The 24,689-nt window shown below is 39.5% G+C and overlaps 1 protein-coding gene across 1 annotated transcript; it reads right to left on the bottom strand.

Annotated features, from left to right (window-relative positions):
- Positions 1 to 294: 294 nt before the first annotated feature.
- LOC124776897 (60S ribosomal protein L37a) lies at positions 295 to 24,568 on the bottom strand. The gene is made up of 3 exons (XM_047252084.1): positions 24,445 to 24,568; positions 24,020 to 24,148; positions 295 to 479 (listed from the first exon to the last, which is right to left on the bottom strand). The coding sequence occupies exons 1-3, from the start codon at positions 24,445 to 24,447 to the stop codon at positions 333 to 335; spliced, it is 279 nt and encodes a 92-aa protein (XP_047108040.1). The 5' UTR covers positions 24,448 to 24,568; the 3' UTR covers positions 295 to 332.
- Positions 24,569 to 24,689: the final 121 nt, after the last annotated feature.

Below are 24,689 nucleotides of genomic sequence, written 5' to 3'. Positions count from 1 at the left end.
GGAGGTTCAAGCCACTAGAAAAATGTTGTCATGAATTTAGGCCAGCCTTTGTCAGCTATACATTTCAGCATATTAAATATATCAAATCACCACACTCTTTCCAGATACTGAATATCACAGTTGCCATTATCTGTGTACATAGAGTTCAGAACATAGCTAGTCAGTTCCAGATACTGGACTGCAAACTTACACTTTTGAGGAGTAAAAACGTCTTTCCTACAGCTTACTGAAGCGCCTAGGTAAGTAGGAACTTTCAGCATCTGGAGGGCGAGCAGATTTATTTGAACACAGTAATAAATAACAAGTTTTTATTGAGTCCTTTATGAATACATTCACTGCTCCTTAGTTTCACGGAGACGTCGGACTGCAGACCTCACTGTAGCTGCAGCTGTTGTGCTGTACACCCACGCTCCACCAGCCACTGTCCTCTTGCAACGCTTGCACGACCAGATACCAACACAACTCCTCTTCATTGCATCCTGAAATAAAATTTTAAGATCTTAATTAATTCCGACATCACACAATGATGCAATTAATTGGCTTTTGAATATGCCTAAACTTTTGGAACAGCAGCAATTCACCGAATAGGAACAATTGTATGCAATATTCCTTGGCAAGAACAAGATTGAAAGTTACTGATGTGGGGACAGTAAAGGATAGCAGTAATTTATGTAGACATCACTAAAAACTAAGCAAGAAAGAGAACACAAAATAACCACTTTATTTACATATGTGAATGGATAGAAGTGGGAAGAGGAATGCCCTCAGGTGGAGCGATGTAACAATGCTAATCTAAAACAGATCCTCAGGTTTGCAACATGTCTGATCACCACCACCACCACCACCACCACCACCACCACCACCACCACTTTAATGTGGCCCTTTTCTGACTGGTGACATTCAGCTCACTTTGGGCCAGCGCAGAATGTTTATGCTCATTGCCAACACCTTAGCTACCGAACACTATTGTGCACTGCTGCAATGAAGTAGCCATTACCAAGGAGTGTTGATTTGTGTGCAATATTGTGTACAGCATGCATAAAAATTTGTAAAGAGGCTGTATGTGGCCCTTCTAGTGGACCCCATCACTTTTTGTGTTATTTCTGTGATGGATTAAGCCATTAAATGTCCTTTTATTTATAAGATACCTGCTTGATACAATTTTTATCAGGAGTCTCCAGACTGATGCTACCTGAGAGCCCCAAACATCTAAACACAGAAAAAAAGTGGTCCATGCCTTACTTGTATACACTCAACTCCTAGTCATGGATTCTTTCAGGAAGAAACCACAGTAATACAAATACAAACCACAGAAAACAGTCACAAAAGTAGCCACAAACAGCAAATTGATTCATTACCCAACTCCTTTTTAGTTTTTAACCACATTGGGAGTAATCCACCAATCCTTGACGCATATTACGTAGAACACCGTATTACACGAAAATGAAAAAAAAATGCAGGAGACAAGAATGCAATCATAAAAATTGATGTTCCCTAAATAATTGCAAGCACTTCAATAGCTAATGAGAAAAACAAATATTTAGGCAAGATTCTGAAACAGTATGGCTAAATCAGGCAGCAAACAATGGAAGTATTGCTAATCATTAAAGGTAGAACCTTGACTATTTGCATGTATTTCTATTATCGTAGAGTGGTAGTTTTCTTGTCGGAGATGTAATGCACTTGTAGAAGGGCTGGTTCCATATTTCCATGCTCTTTTACATTCTTTATACTTTCTTTCAAATGTTCCACTGGTCTGCCCGAAATGTGGTGCAGCTCAGGTATATTCTACACACTGAACATAGTACTGCTTGAGAAACTATATTAAGGAATTGGACACACACACACACACACACACACACACACACACACACACACACACACACACACACACACACACACACAGAGAGAGAGAGAGAGAGAGAGAGAGAGAGATCCTGCAATGTCAAAACAAAGTGCACAAATTGTGAGATGGCAGCAGACTTCCACATAAAAACAAAGAATGACATAAGGAACAAAAAACAGTATGTGAAAGCACCGCAACTGCCTGTAATCCTAGCAAACACAACTGCAAGTAAAGCCATATCATCACAGTGAATCACCTTTGGTCTTAGGACTATTATTATAGTCACAAAAGATAATATAACCTATGTAACTTAATACCATGACTGTGGAAAAAAGAGGCAGTAAAGAAAAAAGAAAAATTAATCCAATTTCCCAACATCATAATACCCCAAGCTCACCTCCACTTCCTATGTGAGAGCAATCACACTGCATATTTATCTTCTATTTTGATTTACATGTTTCACCCAAACCACCACAAAACAGCATATTGCTTGAACAACTGCCATTTCAACATCAGTTAAGATGGTGAGAACACTGTAGTGAAACTCAAAATCTAAACTAACCATCCAATCAGATGTGATGATAAAGTCCCATACTCCTTGACAGAGCTTAGGGGAACAATGCAGGAGACCTGCACCGCCGTACTAGGCAAGGTCCTAGTGGAGATGGTTTGCTATTGCCTTCCTCCGACCGTAATGGGGATGAATAATGATGATGAAGACAACACAACACCTGATCATCTCGAGGCAGGTGAAAATCCCTGACCCCGCCGGGAATCGAACCTGGGACCCCGTGCTCGGGAAGCGAGAACGCTACCACGAGGTGCAGGTATGATATCAGATATGAAAGTGCAGTTTCAGAAGATAATCTATTTATAACTCAATGTTCCAGACTCAACTCATACATTCAGTATGATGAAAATGTAAAAGTCTTGAGAATTACAGTAAAACCCCTTAAAAATGTTCATTTTCCTTAATCTGAACAGAAGTCCTATTCTCTCAATACAATGCTTTCCTGTCATTAACAATTGCGAGTTACAATATTTCCCACATTTTAAGTTTCCTAAGACGCTGACACAATATTGAATATTTATTTTCATATAGATTTCTACAAAATGTGCATCGTATTCCTGCTCAAAATCAGCCTTGGAATGCAGACTATAAATAATGTTGTTGATCATTTAATCCCCCCCCCATGAACCATGGACCTTGCCGTTGGTGGGGAGGCTTGCGTGCCTCAGCGATACAGATAGCCGTACCGTAGGTGCAACCACAACGGAGGGGTATCTGTTGAGAGGCCAGACAAACGTGTGGTTCCTGAAGAGGGGCAGCAGCCTTTTCAGTAGTTGCAAGGGCAACAGTCTGGATGATTGACTGATCTGGCCTTGTAACAATAACCAAAACAGCCTTGCTGTGCTGGTACTGCGAACGGCTGAAAGCAAAGGGAAACTACAACCGTAATTTTTCCCGAGGGCATGCAGCTTTACTGTATGATTAAATGATGATGGCGTCCTCTTGGGTAAAATATTCCGGAGGTAAAATAGTCCCCCATTCGGATCTCCGGGCGGGGACTACTCAAGAGGATGTCGTTATCAGGAGAAAGAAAACTGGCGTTCTACGGATCGAAGCGTGGAATGTCAGATCCCTTAATCGGGCAGGTAGGTTAGAAAATTTAAAAAGGGAAATGGATAGGTTGAAGTTAGATGTAGTGGGAATTAGTGAAGTTCGGTGGCAGGAGGAACAAGACTTCTGGTCAGGTGACTACAGGGTTATAAACACAAAATCAAATAGGGGGAATGCAGGAGTAGGTTTAATAATGAATAGGAAAATAGGAATGCGGGTAAGCTACTACAAACAGCATAGTGAACGCATTATTGTGGCCAAGATAGATACGAACCCCACACCTACTACAGTAGTACAAGTTTATATGCCAACTAGCTCTGCAGATGACGAAGAAATTGAAGAAATGTATGATGAAATAAAAGAAATTATTCAGATAGTGAAGGGAGACAAAAATTTAATAGCCATGGGTGACTGGAATTCGAGTGTAGGAAAAGGGAGAGAAGGAAACATAGTAGGTGAATATGGATTGGGGGACAGAAATGAAAGAGGAAGCCGCCTGGTAGAATTTTGCACAGAGCACAACATAATCATAACTAACACTTGGTTTAAGAATCATGAAAGAAGGTTGTATACATGGAAGAACCCTGGAGATACTAAAAGGTATCAGATAGATTATATAATGGTAAGACAGAGATTTAGGAACCAGGTTTTAAATTGTAAGACATTTCCAGGGGCAGATGTGGACTGACCACAATCTATTGGTTATGACCTGTAGATTAAAACTGAAGAAACTGCAAAAAGGTGGGAATTTAAGGAGATGGGACCTGGATAAACTAAAAGAACCAGAGGTTGTACAGAGATTCAGGGAGAGCATAAGGGAGCAATTGACAGGAATGGGGGAAATAAATACAGTAGAAGAAGAATGGGTAGCTCTGAGGGATGAAGTAGTGAAGGCAGCAGAGGATCAAGTAGGTAAAAAGACGAGGGCTAGTAGAAATCCTTGGGTAACAGAAGAAATATTGAATTTAATTGATGAAAGGAGAAAATATAAAAATGCAGTAAGTGAAACAGGCAAAAAGGAATACAAACGTCTCAAAAATGAGATCGACAGGAAGTGCAAAATGGCTAAGCAGGGATGGCTAGAGGACAAATGTAAGGATGTAGAGGCCTATCTCACTAGGGGTAAGATAGATACCGCCTACAGGAAAATTAAAGAGACCTTTGGAGATAAGAGAACGACTTGTATGAATATCAAGAGCTCAGATGGAAACCCAGTTCTAAGCAAAGAAGGGAAAGCAGAAAGGTGGAAGGAGTATATAGAGGGTCTATACAAGGGCGATGTACTTGAGGACAATATTATGGAAATGGAAGAGGATGTAGATGAAGATGAAATGGGAGATACGATACTGCGTGAAGAGTTTGACAGAGCACTGAAAGACCTGAGTCGAAACAAGACCCCCGGAGTAGACAATATTCCATTGGAACTACTGACGGCCGTGGGAGAGCCAGTCCTGACAAAACTCTACCATCTGGTGAGCAAGATGTATGAAACAGGCGAAATACCCTCAGACTTCAAGAAGAATATAATAATTCCAATCCCAAAGAAAGCAGGTGTTGACAGATGTGAAAATTACTGAACTATCAGCTTAATAAGTCACAGCTGCAAAATACTAACACGAATTCTTTACAGACGAATGGAAAAACTAGTAGAAGCCAACCTCGGGGAAGATCAGTTTGGATTCCGTAGAAACACTGGAACACGTGAGGCAATACTGACCTTACGACTTATCTTAGAAGAAAGATAAAGGAAAGGCAAACCTACGTTTCTAGCATTTGTAGACTTAGAGAAAGCTTTTGACAATGTTGACTGGAATACTCTCTTTCAAATTCTAAAGGTGGCAGGGGTAAAATACAGGGAGCGAAAGGCTATTTACAATTTGTACAGAAACCAGATGGCAGTTATAAGAGTCGAGGGACATGAAAGGGAAGCAGTGGTTGGGAAGGGAGTAAGACAGGGTTGTAGCCTCTCCCCGATGTTGTTCAATCTGTATATTGAGCAAGCAGTAAAGGAAACAAAAGAAAAATTCGGAGTAGGTATTAAAATTCATGGAGAAGAAATAAAAACTTTGAGGTTCGCCGATGACATTGTAATTCTGTCAGAGACAGCAAAGGACTTGGAAGAGCAGTTGAATGGAATGGACAGTGTCTTGGAAGGAGGATATAAGATGAACATCAACAAAAGCAAAACAAGGATAATGGAATGTAGTCTAATTAAGTCGGGTGATGCTGAGGGAATTAGATTAGGAAATGAGGCACTTAAAGTAGTAAAGGAGTTTTGCTATTTGGGGAGCAAAATAACTGATGATGGTCGAAGTAGAGAGGATATAAAATGTAGGCTGGCAATGGCAAGGAAAGCGTTTCTGAAGAAGAGTAATTTGTTAACATCCAGTATAGATTTAAGTGTCAGGAAGTCATTTCTGAAAGTATTCGTATGGAGTGTAGCCATGTATGGAAGTGAAACATGGACGATAAATAGTTTGGACAAGAAGAGAATAGAAGCTTTCGAAATGTGGTGCTACAGAAGAATGCTGAAGATTAGATGGGTAGATCACGTAACTAATGAGGAAGTATTGAATAGGATTGGGGAGAAGAGAAATTTGTGGCACAACTTGACCAGAAGAAGGGATCGGTTGGTAGGACATGTTCTGAGGCATGAAGGGATCACCAATTTAGTATTGGAGGGCAGCGTGGAGGGTAAAAATCGTAGAGGGAGACCAAGAGATGAATACACTAAGCAGATTCAGAAGGATGTAGGTTGCAGTAGGTACTGGGAGATGAAAAAGCTTGCACAGGATAGAGTAGCATGGAGAGCTGCATCAAACCAGTCTCAGGACTGAAGACCACCACAACAACAACAACAACAACAACAACAACAACGATCATTTAATACAGCATTAGCGTGACCGGCCAGATATTCACTGTTGGCATGTCACAGCTGCCTGTATTATAGGTTCACAGTGTTTGGAAGGGTGAAAAATTACACCAAGTCACTGAATTAATGACAATCACCATAAGACAACAGTGACACTAGTTTGACCCTACCTTCTGCTCATTGCATTGTGTTACAACAACTTTGATTTATAGCCTATTAAGAACGTGGCCAGGCTGATCAGTGGAAAAATGTATCTGACAAGACACTAAAACACACACACGCATCATATACGAACAAAAGAATAATAATAATAATAATAATACATCCAGTCACCAGCAGCATCCGACAACTGACTGACATCTCCAAGGCATGCTCTAAACCAAGTTTTCCACGTATTCATATGGAAGAGACCTCTGAAGTGCCGAGACCTCTGAAGTGCCGAGACCTCTGAAGTGCCGAGACCTCTGAAGTGCCGAGACCTCTGAAGTGCCGAGACCTCTGAAGTGCCGAGACCTCTGAAGTGCCGAGACCTCTGAAGTGCCGAGACCTCTGAAGTGCCGAGACCTCTGAAGTGCCGAGACCTCTGAAGTGCCGAGACCTCTGAAGTGCCGAGACCTCTGAAGTGCCGAGACCTCTGATCTGTGACAGCTGTTTGAAAGTGAAGCTCTTTTTTCCTTGCAACTAGTGTTTGATTTAAGACCATATATTTTCAATACAATCAGCACCATGCAACTGTTAGGACCAATCCGGTACCTGTAAAGCTTTCTCCTTTTTCCAGTGCTTCAGATCACTGTCTGCACGCAGTATCCAGTCTTCAATTTTGTCAATAACCTATCATTTGGCAGTTGGCATTAAACATCTTCAAAAAATCTGTAACATGCATTTAAACTGTTGGTAAATGACAGCAAATCACCAAAACCCAATTTTGAGAAACAAAGAACAAAGGTTCCCTTATTGGGCTGTGAAAGAACTAATGTGATATCTTTTACTATCTGTGTGTAATGTGAAGAACACTCTTAATAGACTAATTTCACAGCCATTTACACAAACACAGATTTTGAATATGGCTGTCTCTGAAATGGGCTTTCACGAATTGTCATCACTTCTGCATGGTGCTGTAAGATACCTAGGTATTTATAAGTTGGGACAAATCACCAGAATAAGTGCTCAGGCATTTATGCATTTTGAAGATTAATTGATAAGCAACACTTAAAAAAAATGTAAGCTGATATTTTGTATTGGAAAAGGTGTTTTTGCAACCGTGTTTCTGTAGTGGCTGGGTAACCAAGTTGAAAAAGCTGTTTGAGAGTTAATGATTTCAATTCTTCGGGTAATACATAACAAAAAAAGGAAACATTCAAGTTTAAAAGTAATTTCAGAAATAAAATATAGGTTATATTAAATAGCTCGCCTGTGTGTAGTATTTTTACTTACAATAGTATTTTACACTACTGGCCATTAAAATTGCTACACCACGAAGATGACGTGCTACAGAAGCGAAATTTAACAGACAGGAAGAAGATGATGTGATATGCAAATGATTACCTTTTCAGAGCATTCACACAAGGTTGGCGCCGGTGGCGGCACCTACAACGTGCTGACATGAGGAAAGTTTCCAACCGATTTCTCATACACAAACTGCAGTTGACCGGCGTTGCCTGATGAAACAGTGTCATACCTCGTGGAAGGAGGAGAAATGTGTACCATCAAGTTTCAGACTTTGATAAACACCATCCAAGCTCTGTCTGACTCAATGCCCAAGCGTATCAAGGCCGTAACTACGGCCAGAGGTGGTTGTTCTGGGTACTGATTTCTCAGGATCTATGCACCCAAATTGCGTGAAAATGTAATCACATGTCAATTCTAGTATAATATATTTGTCCAATGAATACCCGTTTATCATCTGCATTTCTTCTTGGTGTAGCAATTTTAATGGCCAGTAGTGTACTTGTAATACACTACTGCAAAAATAAGAATGAAAAGTGTTTATCAATAATGATTTTAATTAGGGATGTTTCATGTTTAGATTCTGAGATTCCAAGAACTGCTGATTCTCTAGGAATTTGCTAGTATTGGAATCGAACAATTCCAGCATCTTTGGTACCTATTCTTTGCTGTCAAATCTTTTTTGTGTTTGTGTTCTCATTTTATCTTCACAGCAGCACAGTCATACGGAAATAGACAAAGGAAGCAGCAGAATAGAAAACAGTACTCTGTTTCAAATATCACTGATCTGTCAATGAAGCATTTTCACCAAAAATAGTTTAACAGTTAAGAATTTATTAATCACCGAGAGACACATGCCAGCTGTTAAATACATTGAGTAGCAATTTTGCTGTCAATAATTATCATCAATAATATTCAGGGATTTGACACTGATTATGAAGTGTGGACCTATGGACAATGTTTCTTTTTATAATGGTTTACTGATACATAGATGTTCTAGTGTGTGTGTGTGTGTGTGTGTGTGTGTGTGTGTGTGTGTGTGTGTGTGTGTGTGAAGAGCAGAACTGGTAAAAAGGAGGACATTGTAAATAATAAGCTGTCAACAACATGTGTCCTCCCTTGGTACAGCAAGTTGAAATGCAAGGATGTGTAAAAAAATTTTAATTTGTGAATTATACATTCTAGCAGCAAAAACTTTAAGTAGTATTGTTTTTTTTTCTTTTTTTTTTTAAATGCCCAGATTTTGGGCATTTAAAACTGCTTTGGACAAATTCCTGGCCAATTGCCCACTGAGTATTTGTATGGCCCACACCACTACTGTGTGAAATATGCTAATACATACTATACACACAGTCTTGGGTTGGTACAACCTGATGTCAGATTTAAGCATTTCTCCTCAAGATGCCCCACAACACGACAATTTCCACCCTCTTTCTCACCCATGACGTTCCTGAAGTGAAAGATATCTCATCGGAGTCTAGCTGTAGATTTTGTTTCTATTATTCTCTGTTTATGAAGAATGCCAACTTTAGTGTTATAACCAATACTGTGTTGATTTACCACAATTTTATAATGATCAGTTTACACTAACCGGACATGACAAACACAGAGGGAAAAAACTCGCACGCATTTATGTGTGCATCAGCACTCAGCCACTGCCTTTGTGATTGATGCTTTGGAGAGATGAGTAAAGCTAACTGTCGTTAGAAAGAAACAAAAACTATTGTATAAGATTTTTAAATAAGCTAATTTTAATTGTTTCAATTTCATATCTTGATCAATATCATGAAAGAGAGAGAGAGAGAGAGAGAGAGAGAGAGAGAGAGAGAGAGAGAGAGAGAGAGAGAGAGAAATTCATTTTCACTTTATCTTATTCTTATCAGAGCAAAATGCCTCGGACCTTTGGAGGTGACGGAGTCCCACCTCTAACTGACAAACCAGGGACTCCTAAGATACGACTTGGCAAACAAATGGTAGTGAGATGGGGAGCTATTAATATCAATGGGGGCTACTCTTGGAAGAAGGTAGAGCTGGCAGAGGCTGCAAGTAAGAGGGGGCTGGACGTTTTAGCTGTTAGTGACATTCGGGTAAGGGGTGAGAAAGAAGAAGAAGTGGGAGAATACAAGGTCTACTTGTCAGGAGTCAAAGCAGGAATAGCACAATGGGGTGTAGGGCTTTACATCAGGAAAGAAATGGAACCCAGCGTAGTTGCAATAAGGTATGTAAACGAACAACTGATGTGGATAGATTTGACAGTGTCTAGCAAGAAAATTAGGATTGTGTCAGTATATTCGCATTGTGAAGGGACTGATCAAGATAAGATGGATAGTTTTTATGAGGCACTCAGTGATGTAGTTGTTAGAGTAAAGGACAAGGACAGTGTTCTGCTCATGGGTGATTTTAACGCCAGGATTGGAAATCGAACAGAAGGGTATGAAAAGGTTATGGGTAAATTTGGAGAGGATATGGAGGCCAACAGGAACGGGCAGCAACTCTTGGATTTCTGTGCCAGCATGGGCTTAGTAATCACAAACTCCTTTTTTAAACATAAGAACATTCACCGGTATACTTGGGAAAGCAGGGGAACCAGATCTGTCATTGACTATATAATAACAGATCAGGAATTCAGGAAGGCTGTGAGGGACACACATGTATTCAGGGGATTCTTTGGTGACACTGATCACTATTTAATCTGCAGTGAAATTGGTATTGTGAGGACGAAACTGCAGGCGGTCAGGTCCATATGTAGGAGGATAAGAGTGGAGAAACTTCAGGATAAGGAAATCAGGCACAAGTACACAACAGTGATCTCAGAAAGGTAGCAGTTAGTTGAATGTAGTCAATTACAGTCATTGGAAAAGGAATGGACAAGGTACAGGGACACAGTACTAGAAGTGGTTAAAGAATGTCTTGGAACAGTAGTGTGTAAAGGTAGGATGAAGCAAACACCTTAGTGGAATGACACAGTCAAGGCAGCCTGTAAAATGAAAAAGAAGGCGTATAAAAAATGGCTACATACTAGAACTCAGGTAGACAGAGAAAGTTATGTTGAAGAAAGAAACAAAGCCAAACAGATAATTGCAGCATCCAAGAAGAAATCTTGGGAAGACTTTGGAAACAGGTTGGAGACATTGGGTCAAGCTGCTGGAAAACCATTCTGGAGTGTAATTAGCAATCTTCGAAAGGGAGGTAAGAAGGAAATGACAAGTATTTTGGACAGGTCAGGAAAACTGCTGGTGAATCCTGTGGATGCCTTGGGCAGATGGAGGGAATATTTTGAAGAGTTGCTCAATGTAGGTGAAAATACGATCAGTAATGTTTCAGATTTCGAGGTAGAATGGGATAGGAATGATGATGGAAATAGGATCACGTTTGAGGAAGTGGAGAAAATGGTCAATAGATTGCAGTGCAATAAAGCAGCTCGGGTGGATGAAATTAAGTCGGAACTCATCAAGTACAGTGGAATGTCAGGTCTTAAATGGCTACACAGGATAATTGAAATGGCCTGGAAGTCGGGACAGGTTCCATCAGACTGGACAAAAGCAGTAATCACACCAATCTTTAAACATGGAAATAGAAAAGATTGTAACAACTACAGAGGTATCTCTTTAATCAGCGTTGTGGGTAAAATCTTCTCAGGTATTGTTGAAAGGAAAGTGCGAGTATTAGTTGAGGAGCAATTGGATGAAAATCAGTGTGGATTTAGGCCTCTTAGAGGTTGTCAGGACCAGATCTTTAGCTTACGACAAATACTGGAGAAGTGTTATGAGTGGAACAGGGAATTGTATCTATGCTTTATAGATCTAGAAAAGGCATATGACCGGGTTCCTAGGAGGAAGTTATTGTCTGTTCTACGAGATTATGGAATAGGAGGCAAACTTTTGCAAGCAATTAAAGGTCTTTACATGGATAGTCAGGCAGCAGTTAGAGTTGACGGTAAACTGAGTTCATGGTTCAGAGCAGTTTCAGGGGTAAGACAAGGCTGCAACCTGTCTCCACTGTTGTTCATATTATTTATGGATCATATGTTGAAAACAATAGACTGGCTGGGTGAGATTAAGATATGTGAACACAAAATAAGCAGTTTTGCATATGCGGATGACTTAGTTGTGATGGCAGATTCGATTGAAAGTTTGCAGAGTAATATTTCAGAGCTAGATCAGAAATGTAAGGACTATGGTATGAAGATTAGCATCTCCAAAATGAAAGTAATGTCAGTGGCAAAGAGATATAAACGGATTGAGTGCCAAATAGGAGGAACAAAGTTAGAACAGGTGGACAGTTTCAAGTACTTAGGATGCATATTCTCACAGGATGGCAACATAGTGAAAGAACTGGAAGCGAGGTGTAGCAAGGCTAATGCAGTGAGTACTCAGCTACGATCTACTCTCTTCTGCAAGATGAAGTCAGTACCAAGACTAAGTTATCTGTGCACCGTTCAATCTTTCGACCAACTTTGTTGTACGGGAGCGAAAGCTGGGTGGATTCAGGTTACCTTATCAATAAGGTTGAGGTTACGGATATGAAAGTAGCTAGGATGATTGCAGGTACTAGTAGATGGGAACAATGGCGGGAGGGTGTCCACAATGAGGAAATCAAAGAAAAACTGGGAATGAACTCTATAGATGTAGCAGTCAGGGCGAACAGGCTTAGATGGTGGGGTCATGTTACACGCATGGGAGAAGCAAGGTTACCCAAGAGACTCATGGGTTCATCAGTAGAGGGTAGGAGGAGTCGGGGCAGACCAAGGAGAAGGTACCTGGATTCGGTTAAGAATGATTTTGAAGTAATAGGTTTAACATCAGAAGAGGCACCAATGTTAGCACTGAATAGGGGATCATGGAGGAATTTTATAAGGGGGGCTATGCTCCAGACTGAACGCTGAAAGGCATAATCAGTCTTAAATGATGATGATGATGATCTCTTATTCTTTCTTGTATTTTACACTTTAGGTCAGTCCACTGAGAAGTGTAAAAAGAGGGTTCTACTATATGTAACAGGCAAGTGGTGAGTAATATCACTGTCAGCACACAACACAAATTCATTACCGACAGTAATACGGCAGAGTGTGATGTACGAACTGAGATCACACACCACCATCAAGGTGTAAGAAACCGCCTAAGCCACTAGGCAGTACATGTACGAGTGGCGACGAAAGCCTTAACAAATAATGTGCACCATAGTTCATACTATCACTACCTAAAGAAACATATTAACAAAATATCTGAGATGAACTTCCATGGAAAGCCATACTGAAGTGGGAGGGAGGGGGATATCGTCAGACACGGCCAATGTAAGGGAGATTGGGGTTAACTGAAGCATCATCACATTAATAAACAGAGTGAAAATTATTTTTTTCATGTAATTCATTTACTTGGGTTGGCAGTACTGTATGACTTTAAATGGCTGCTGTATGTCAGTTAAATTCGTAGAGAGACATATACCCCCAACTGAAATTATTTTGTGATTGATGTTTCAATGAACTGTGTGTAGGCGTCATCGACCAGCCAATCTTAGTTCTTTCTTCAGCCCCCTGCCCCTCCCACAGTAGTGTGTCAATAAAGTAATTTCAATCTCAGAATAAAAAAGTGAAATCCATTTTTTCACATCTAACAAATTCTATTAATGTTTTTTAATTACTAATAGTACACTTTTTTTGGGCTGAAGTGTGTATGGCTTTATGATACTCCAAGAAATATGAACTGTGCATGGAGTCATTTCCCTGCCATTTTTAAGATTGCCAATGAAGTGAAGGTGGGGTTAACTGGACCAGTAAAGTTTGAAATTACATGGGCTGTTTAACCCCCCAGAATTTAATGAATAATTTCACACAAACAGCTGCTAGTGCTGTAAGGATTACTACATACAGTGATATCCGCTTTCACGCTTTTCAAGAGACTTCAAAAAAGGGTACAAAAGTTACTTATAGGATATCCCCTTGTATTTTCGCAATTTATGTATGATATATGAACATAACAGGCATCAAAAGACTTGTCAGGGACTTTTTTATTATCTAATAAATGTTTATTATCTAATAAAAACTGCTGATGTAACTGGAACTGACATGTCTGGGAAGTAGAAATGTTTGACTTAATTTCAACGGTCATAATTAATAATTCTGGAAAGCCTGCAGTTGTCATTCATTATTCAACTAATGAAATACTAGTCTCATATTTTTTCATGCTTAACGATGCACTTCGAGAATTTTTAATTCCAAACATCATAATGGATGTTTTCGGAAAGCCTACCGCTGTCATTCATTATTTAGATAATGAAATACTGCACTAGTTACATATTTTTTCATGCTTGGTATCACGTTTCCAAAATTTTCTTCTCATTGTCAAGTGCAAATACATACATAAGTATTTTGCGTAGTGTTTGAAAATGTGTTGCTCTGCCTCTCATGCACTGTAGTCGTCCTTTTGTGGTTATCAGGTACTGTGCCTCCTCCGTTATGAAGAAAACCACACACATGCAAACTATCACTCACATTGCTCATGTAACATCACAAAAAATACGAAAATACTACACCTGACAGTGAGAATAAATTCTCGAAACACGTTTTACTCTGTATGAAAAAAATTTGTAACCGGCGTTGTGTTTAAACTAAAAACATTTAAGCAATGCAAAGTTAATGACTGTGTCAACTAGCTCTACAAGAGGCCAAATGCTGAAACACGCTAAATATGGTTCGACAAAGGTGTCATGATGATCTCTGCATTTGCATGGTAGAGAGTTTGGAAATGGTTGTGAATGGTCATGATATCTTTATTGGAATAGACCTAGTTACTGTCAGCCATCACGCCAAGTACTGCTTGGCAGCAGCGGGAGATACGGCTCGAATTGTTCCAACTTTTACATGTTTACTGGCTCAAATCCACTGAGTAGAGTGCCCTGGTGTCATGAAACTTAACCACATAATATTTGTAAACACTACTGGACAGTCAACATCATGCCAGCATTATTTTTTCTTGACAAATATTTTTTTGTGATGCATAAATTGTGGGAAAATTATAAATATGTTGATGCAAAATCATGTGTAAACTAACATTGTGGTCATATGAAATTTGATGGGAATGATAAGAAATCTCGTAAACTGCAGGAAAACGTTAATTCCGGGAACGTAAAAGCGGGGTTATACTGTACGACATTGCTGGCCTTGTAAGTGTAGCACATTCTTTGGCATTCACTGTCTCAAACATCTTCAAAAAATACTTTAGTGGCAGTGGTATTGAACTTTCCAATTAAAACATGTACTGGCCTACATTTGTGACATTTAACAGACGGACTTCCACCACTTCAGCAACAAACACCAGATGACTCACTGGGAGAAGATGCAAGCGAACCTGCAGATGACAATGTGGAGACTCCTAGGCATCAACCATAAGATCAGCAAACAGAAATTACAAATCATGTGAAACTTTGGATACATCCAAACATTAGTGTAAGGAAAATACGAGGTACAAAGTAAAATCAACTGTCCTTACCAGAACACCAGACAGGGGCAAAAAACATGATCAAAGCAACTGTCTAAAGAAGGGTAAACTAAATAAGGTAAAGCCTACAGTGAAGCATCAAAATTGGCAAAAGAGCAGAAACAGTTCTGAAGATGGCGACCATATCCAGTAAATAGATTCCTTTGGTGGTGACTAGTACACAAGTGGTGATAACGGTGAAACAGTGAAGTAACGGGACTAAGTACAATGAAGTAGAAGGGGACACTATCAAGAATAGAAGCAATGTGTGACAACTGAAGCAAAAATGAGCTGTGCTACCACAAAATTTAAAGCTATAGAAGAAAGTACCTTTGTTGCTTCAAATGAAATAACTGTCCAGCGACCCAAACCAATACATGGCACTACTGCTCACTAGGTATTCGTAATTTGATTCCAGATCAATGTCATAATTTTTATATGTATGGTACAGTAATTCATTTATTTAATCGAAAGGTCCAGTTATGATGTAGGGCCTTTATATGAAAACTGAACCAACAAACGAAAATTTGTACCAAGGCTGGGATTCAAAACCAGCCTTGGTATAAATTTACATATGTTGCTTCAGTCTGCATATAAACATCATGGATGTTAAGACAGCTGAAAAGGTCTCTGAAACCATATAGTTTCATTTGATGGTCCTGTTAACCTACCCACTGGGGATAAATGGTCCAAAAGTAGTGCTTAGTTATTTTCCAGTTCTGTAAAATCAGAGAGATACTGCAAAAATGAAAGTGCCTTTAATTTCTCGTTTTTCTCCCGATTCATGAATTAAGATTTCAACTGACCCATTGTGAGTAGAATTTCAAGGGAAAGAAAAATAAAAGTCAAGTTCACCCCCAACCTTCCTTATCACGAATGTTGTTTCTTCGAAACTTTTAGAGCGAGAAAACAACAAGCCTCAACAGACAAGTACCAGATTAACATAGTGCTAACAACTTGCAAAAAGAATATGAATGAACAAAAATAGCAAAATGTGAGAGAGAGAGTAGTAGAAACTAAGAAGATGGTGAAAGTGTCCAGAAATCAATGGACAATCAATTGCTTAGGGACTCCAAATGACAAAAAATTGTTATGATACCAAACACACACACTATTTTGAGCAAAATTCAGTTCCATCCTCAGGCAACTTGCATGCTAATACAAGATGTGGCAATACTGTCATTTCCACCAAAACATGCTAGCAATGGCAGGGTTTAAAGTCATGTCAGTTTGGAGACTGAGGAGGACCTTTGAATTAATGAAAGTAATTGTAAACCACAGAAATCTTAAATCTGAATGCCTAAATCAGAATCCAGTATTATATCTGCACTATCTCTGTTGGCATAAGGGTGACAGCAAAGTAATGTTTTGTGTAATCAATTTGTTGGGCATGACAAATGATTCAGGCAGTCAATTACATAGATTGACCTGTTTTTCACTACGCAAAGCTTGTTTAACTATAAACTACCACAGATGGAAGGGTGACTCTACATCCCACCAGAAATGAGATCCCTAATCACCCTTTCAATTTGCAACCTAATAATGAAGACCCCCATGAAGAATGGTCCTTGCCATTGGTGAGGAGGCTTGTGTACCTCAGTGATAGACAACCATACTGAAGGTGCAACTACAGGGCTATTACAAATGATTGAAGCGATTTCATAAATTCACTGTAGCTCCATTCATTGACATATGGTCATGACACACTACAGATACGTAGAAAAACTCAAAGTTTTGTTCTGCTAAAGCCGCACTTCAGGTTTCTGCCGCCAGAGCACTCGAGAGCGCAGTGAGACAAAATGGCGACAGGAGCTGAGAAAGCGTATGTCGTGCTTGAAATGCACTCACATCAGTCAGTCATGACAGTGCAACGACACTTCAGGACGAAGTTCAACAAAGATCCACCAACTGCTAACTCCATTCGGCGATGGTATGCGCAGTTTAAAGCTTCTGGATGCCCCTGTAAGGGGAAATCAACGGGTCGGCCTGCAGTGAGCGAAGAAACGGTTGAACGCGTGCGGGCAAGTTTCACGCGTAGCCCGCGGAAGTCGACGGATAAAGCAAGCAGGGAGCTAAACGTACCACAGCAGACAGTTTGGAAAATCTTACGGAAAAGGCTAAAACAGAAGCCTTACCGTTTACAATTGCTACAAGCTCTGACACCCGATGACAAAGTCAAACGCTTTGAATTTTCGGCGCAGTTGCAACAGCTCATGAAAGAGGTTGCGTTCAATGCGAAACTTGTTTTCGGTGATGAAGCAACATTTTTTCTTAATGGTGAAGTGAACAGACACAATGTGCGAATCTGGGCGGTACAGAATCCTCACGCATTCGTGCAGCAAATTCGCAATTCACCAAAAGTTAACGTGTTTTGTGCAATCTCACGGTTTAAAGTTTACGGCCCCTTTTTCTTCTGCGAAAAAAACGTGACAGGACACGTGTATCTGGACATACTGGAAAATTGGCTCGTGCCACAACTGGAGACCGACAGCGCCGACTTTACCTTTCAACAGGATGGTGCTCCACCGCACTTCCATCATGATGTTCGGCATTTCTTAAACAGGAGATTGGAAAACCGATGGATCAGTCGTGGTGGAGATCATGATCAGCAATTCATGTCATGGCCTCCACGCTCTGCCGACTTAACCCCACGCGATTTCTTTCTGTGGGGTTATGTGAAAGATTCAGTGTTTAAGCCTCCTCTACCAAGATACGTGCCAGAACTGCAAGCTCGCATCAACGATGTTTTCGAACTCATTGATGGGGACATGCTGCGCCGAGTGTGGGAGGAACTTGATTATCGGCTTGATGTCTGCCGAATCACTAAAGGGGCACATATCAAACATTTGTGAATGCCTAAAAAAACTGAGTTTTTGTATGTGTGTGCAAAACATTGTGAAAATATCTCAAATAATAAAGTTATTGCAGAGCTGTGAAATCGCTTCAATCATTTGTAATAACCCTGTACAACAGAAGGTGTGTGTTGACAGGTCAGACAAATGTGCAGTTCCTGAAGAGGGTCAGTAGCCTATTCAGTTGTTGCAGGAGCAATAGTCTGACTGGTCTGGCCTTGCAACAATAACTAAAATGGGTCTTGCTGTGCAGTAATGAAAATGGCTGAAAGCAAGAGGAAACTATAGCCATAATTTTTCCCAGGGAGGGGGGCAGGGGGCATGCAGCTCTACTGTATAATTAAATTATGGTGTCCTCTTGGATAAATTCTGTGGCATTGGTTCTAAAAGGGCCAATATAAATATTTGTCAAAACTGGTTTTATTGGTGTGTGCCATATAGTTTCATGTGCTCTTCATAATGTTAAAATGGCCAATGTCTAAGTCACATAGGATGAGAGATACTGGGGGTTTTAAGACAAGCATCAAAATGTTGTACCAAGTTTCCAGTCAGTATAAAAGGGCCAATCTTGACACTGGCCCTCCCTCTTATTTTACATTTGTTGTAAGAAGGGCCATTGTCAACGTTGGCCTTTTTTGCTGACAGATGATTTCAACAATTGAAACAGCGCTGTGACATTGGACTTAAATCTGGTGGGAATACACAATAAGAGTTGTTCCTTTAACAACTCCCCTAACCATTCGGCGCATTGTTAGTGAGGAGTCTAGACAATCTTGGTGGGCACAAACATCATGTTTCACAGAGGTGATAAGGAAGAGCTTGAGGAACAAACTGCACCTGAAATATCAATGCTGAAGTCATCACTTTGTCTTGAGAGTAAGTTTACTAAAATAAACTGGTCTCAGGAGCATTTATCCCTAATTTTTCAACGTAAGAGCATAAATTGACTGGTAACTCTACTTAATGTCAATCTAAAATATTATCAACTGCCTATTAAATTTAATTCATTTTTATTTTCTTTAAGGTGATCCCAGTACCACTACAGAAGAAAAGGCATGTTTGTCATTATTGGCAGATGTGATTTCAAGTTCTGATGAAGATGTATTTGAATAAATGGTTTGGAAGGTAGGAGACGAGACGAGATACTGGCAGAAGTAAAGCTGTGAGTACTGGGCGTGAGTCGTGCTTCGGTAGCTCAGATGGTAGAGCACTTGCCCGCGAAAGGCAAAGGTCCCGAGTTCGAGTCTCGGTCGGGCACACAGTTTTAATCTGCCAGGAAGTTTCATATCAGCGCACACTCCGCTGCAGAGTGAAAATCTCACTATGTATTTGAATATTCTGATGAAAGCAATGGCGGAGGGAATACAGCTGTATGAAAGACAGTTAAGAGATCTTCAAGGATTGAAGAAATTGATCTGATTCAACAGTGGCGTGGCAATGATGCAACGAAGTTCAGTGGAAGGTGGAGGAAGAAATGTGATCCACAGGATTCGCCGAGAAAAAGAAAGCGAAACCAAAAATTATGGGAGAAAAATGGGAGGAAAGAATTGAAAGCTGCAGGAAAGGAATATGTGATGTCGAAAGGAAAAGTTATACCTGCCTAAGTTCTGAAATCATCTTGCAAGTGCAGGAAAAATTGCGGAGGAAAATTAAATGACACAGAGAGAGAGAGAGAGAGAGAGAGAGAGAGAGAGAGAGAGAATGTTCATAGAATATTACAAAGTGTCCCAAGAAGCTTAAAATCAGTTCATAGCTAATCAAGTGTCTGAGGAAAAGAAACATGTGGAGCGTTTAAGGAACAAACCTGAAGGGACTGCAAAGCAGGCGAAAATATTCCAGGAAATACTTTCTTTACAGTCCTCCTTTGCAGACTAAGATAGAAGTATGTCAGAATATGTTCCTCCATACATTTTCTTTAACACAAAAGAAGGTAAGAATAACTGTGGAGAAAAGACGGGGCTCTGAAGGAGGAGGGTAACGTTCTAATCATCCTAAAGTTCCATCTGACAACACTGATTTAATGAAGGAACACATTAACACATTTCCTTCCTACGAAAGCCATTATTCTCGATCTCATTCGTCTAAAAAATATTTATCCCCAGAATTGAGCATTTCGGTGATGTACCAGCTCTTATTAAGAATTTTGCCAAGAAGTGAAGTGTGTTATCGAAGTTTTTGTGACCTGTTTCAATCTTAGCTTACACAAACGGAAGACACATTTGTGACAAATATGTCACATCACTCAAGAATTGTACTGACAATGCTGAACATTGTAAGGTTGAAGTGGAACGACAGCAACATTTGGATTTAGCCCAGGCTGCTTATGATCAGAACGACATAAAAAGAAAGCTGAGCAGAATTACAATGTAGTAACCTTGGCCTTTGATTTGCAGAAATGTCTACCCACTCCTTTTCTATGCTGTGGTGTGGCATTTTACAAAAGACAACGTTGGACCTTCAACTTTACCATCTATGTAAAGAGACAAAGAATGTTCTCCAGTAAGTTACATCTGGAATGAAACAGTGGTGGGAGAGGTGGCCAAGAAATAGCTTCTTGCCTGTATGATTATTTGATGAAGCTGGCCGACGAAATTGTTGAGGTACAGTGAGTCGTGTGCCAGACAAAATAGAAATATTTTTGTTGCCATCATGTTTCTGACATTAGTGGAAGAATTTGAAGCCAATTGGAAATCAGCCACAAGTTTCTTGAAGTTGGAAATACTCACTTGGAAGCTGACTCAATTCACACAGCCATTCAGAAGACAAAGGAAACAACTGTTGAAGTAGTAGAAATGCCAAGAGACTAGGCCAAATTAATACACATGGTTCCCCGAAAGCCATAGAGCAGGAAGATAAGGACTTCTACAACTTTAAAGACTTGATGAGAAGTCATCATCTGCAAAAGAAAATTAACACAGAATGGAATCCTATTGCTTGGAACATGATAAAATAGATGAAGTATCATTCAGGTATGCCAGGAATTATCTCCTACAAACACAGTTACTCCTCAGAAGAACCATTCAAGATGACAGATCTGAACAGAAAAAAACTCGACACTTGTCTATGCCAAAACTTGTACCTATTTCTGATGCCATCATATGCATTTCACAAAAGAAATTAAAGGATTTCAGGGATCTACTTCCATACATCAATGTAAGTAGTCATTCTACATGCAGTTCCTCAATCACCTGGGAGTCAATAAACAGTCAGATGAAAGAGATCAACAGATATCTTACGAAGGGAAGGATGGCGAAGGTGATGACGGAATTGAGTGATATATTTTTTCTCTCCCCTTTTACATTAACAACCGTAGTGTATGCAAATTATGTGTCTGATATTAAGAAATGTGAATAAACAGTTTCCCCCCCGATTATGAGACCAGTGTTTTCATGATTTACGGTGATAAATTTGATATTTGGAACATGTAATAGTTTCTATCAGTTATTAAATTCTTAAGAAATGAATAGTGATTTAATTAATGAGTACAAGGAAAAATTTATCTTAAAATTACCTGTTTCTGGTTATTCAGTGTACCTGACCCTGATGTCCAAAGAGCTGAAGTCAAACAATTTAAGAGAGTTTATGTTAAAAAGGGCCAATGTCCTCTGAAGTCCCTTATTGTGAAATTGAAAATTCTAGAAATTTATTATTTAAAAATAAGCTTTAGTGAAGCTGATTTACTATAATGATACTAACATAGTCCCAAATATACTGTTAATAGTTGTCAGTAAATTACAGAAAATACTCAGAAGCTTATAACATAAAACACTGGAATTCTACACAACAGTGTAGAACGCCAGACCCTTTAACCGGGCGGGTAATTAGAAAATTGAAAAAGGGAAATGGCTAGATTAAAGTTAGATATAGGCTAATGAGAATTAGTTAAGTTTGATGGCAGGAGGAGCAGCACTTCCAGTCAAGCGAATGCAGGGTTATAAATATAAAGTCAAATAGGGGTAATGCAAGAGAAAATTTAATACGAATGTGGATAAGCTACAGTGAACAACATAGTGAATGCCTTACTGCAGCCAAGACAGACATGAAGCCCACACCCAACAATGTAGTAGATGGTTATATGCCAACCAACTCTGCAGACGAAGGGATTGAAGAAGTGTATGATGAAATAAAAGAAATTGTTCAGATAGTTATGGGAGATGAAAATTTTTTAAAGCGATGGGGGACAGGCATTCGATAACAGGAAAGGATGCGAAGGAAAATTAGGTGAATATGAATTCGGGAAGGAATGGAAGAGGGAGTTGCCTGGCAGAATTTTGTACAGAGCATAATTTAATCATCACTAACACATGGGTTAAGAATCAAAACAGGTTGTATACACAGAAGAGACCTGGAGACACCAGGTGATTTCAGATATGATGGTACGACATATTTAGAAAGCAGATTTTAAATTATAAGACATTTCCAGAGGAAGATGTGAACTCTGGCCACAATTTATTGGTTATGACTAGATTAAAACTGAATAAACTGCACAAAGGTAGGAAATCGGGGCAATGAGAACTCGATTAAAAAAGGGGTTGCAAAATACTAACACAAATTCGTTACAAAAGCATGGAAAACTTGTAGAATCCGACTTTGGGGAAGACCAGTATGGATTCCGGAGACGTGTAGGAAACACCCGAGGAAATACTGATCCTATGACTTATCACAGAATATAAGTTAAGGAAAGGCAAATCTATGTTTATAGCATTTATTGACAGAAAGTTTCTAACAATGTTGACTACAATATTCTCTTAAGACAGAGGCAGCAAAGGCTTGGAAGAGCAGTTGAATGGAATGGACAGTGACTTGAAAGCAAAACCAGGATAATGGAATGTATTAAATCAGGTAATACTGAAGCAATTAAATTAAGAAACAAAAAATTTAAAAGTGGATGGGTTTAGCTATTTGGGCCACAACATAACTGATGATGGTCGAAGTAGAGAGGCAATGGCAAGGAAAGCATTTCCGAAGAAGAGAAATTTGTTAACATCAAACATAAATTTTAGAGCCAGGAAATCTTATTTGAAAGTATTTGCATGGAAGTGAAAATGGATGATAAACTGCTTAAACAAGACGAGAGTAGAAGACTCTGAAATGTGGTGCTACAGAAGAAGTCTGCAGATTGGACAGTTACATTAACGAAGTATTGAGTACAATTTGGGAGAAAAGAAATTTGTGGCACAACCAGACTATAAGAAGGGATTGGCTTGCATAGAACATTCTGAGACAGCAAAGGTAATTTGCAAGAATGTCTGCCTGTCGAAGATGCAGGTTCCAAACAATAGATTTCAAACTTACAATTGTAAATTGATCATGGGACTGTGGTGACAAGTTATTTCCCTTTTTAGTTACAAGTATTTTAGTCAATGTACCACAGTAAACACTGCTCATAACTCCTGCCACCAGTCACATGATCAATTCAGAATCACATGTTCAATGTCTACCATTTGGAGCCCCAGGCTTTGATAGCAAACATTCTTGCAAATTACCCATCAAAGGATAACCAATTTAGAACTGGAAGGAAGTGGGAGGGGGGGGGGGGGGAGGGGAAAAATCGTAGGGAAACAAAGAGATGAATACCACAAGCAGATTCAGAAGGATGTAGGTTGCAGCAGTTACTCAAGAGATGAGACTTGCACAGGCCCGGAGCATGGAGAGTTGCATCAAACCAATCTTCAGATTGAAAACCACAACTAGACCAACAACAAGAAACTTACACAAGATTAATGGAATTATGGAACTATGATGTTAAATGAAGCACTGCACTACAGTGCAAGCCACTGCACCTTGCCTGTCTTTCCAATTTAACGAAACGAGTAGTTATATAACCTACATAGGCTACTGGATTCTATTATACCAATCTGTGAGTGGATGGGTTTGTCGTAAAAAGCTCAACATGTTTCATCTTACCTTTCCACAAAAGGTGCAAGTGTATTTTGAATGCTGAGTAATTTCCATCTTCTTAACCATCTTCCTAAGGGAGGCACCATATCTGGTACCGTATTTTCCGGTGATTCCAACCTTCTTCGTGCGCTTCGCCTGAAATGTATTATTACGGATATTAAAACTGTGAGCGTTTCGCGCCCTTAGGTTTGACAAAACACTTAATTCCTTTAAGAAAAAATCACAATGCTGATCTTGACATGAAGATAATTTCCACTGCACTATTTGTGGGTAAATACGCTTTTCCAACTTCAGAGCTAAAGAGATGTCTTCAAAATAAACAACAATTAAAGTGCGCTCTTATTGGAGGTAATAAAACTAATTCTGTACAAAAAACATAATTTGATATTACAGAAGGATGAACAGGATTTTAACAAAATAACAATCCCTACCATTTCGCTTGTATGATCACGCTTCCAACACCGGAAACAGAAAGGTTATGGCCTTATGGGATTCGTTGCAGAAAATCAAAGACTTTGTATGAAGACGCGTATTATCAAAGTTCATATGCGAAACCCCTTCGCTACAAAAAAAAAAAAAAAAAAAAAAAGCCTTTTACAAGATTATTTCTACGTTGCAATGACAGTTATATTAATGAAATTTGTAATCAGTGTGTAGAGTGAGTACTATGTTTTAT

The sequence above is a fragment of the Schistocerca piceifrons genome, chromosome 2, assembly GCF_021461385.2.
Source record: "Schistocerca piceifrons isolate TAMUIC-IGC-003096 chromosome 2, iqSchPice1.1, whole genome shotgun sequence".
NCBI classification, from domain to species: domain Eukaryota; kingdom Metazoa; phylum Arthropoda; class Insecta; order Orthoptera; family Acrididae; genus Schistocerca; species Schistocerca piceifrons.
Note: the sequence above shows the minus strand (reverse complement) of the source record. Positions and strands in the feature narration are given on the sequence as shown.

Excerpts from the sequence above, each read along its gene's own strand:
- LOC124776897 (XM_047252084.1), bottom strand. Across the intron at positions 480-24,019 it reads CTTGCACCTTTTGTGGAAAG|GATGCAATGAAGAGGAGTTG; the intron begins GTAAGATGAAAC and ends ATTTTATTTCAG.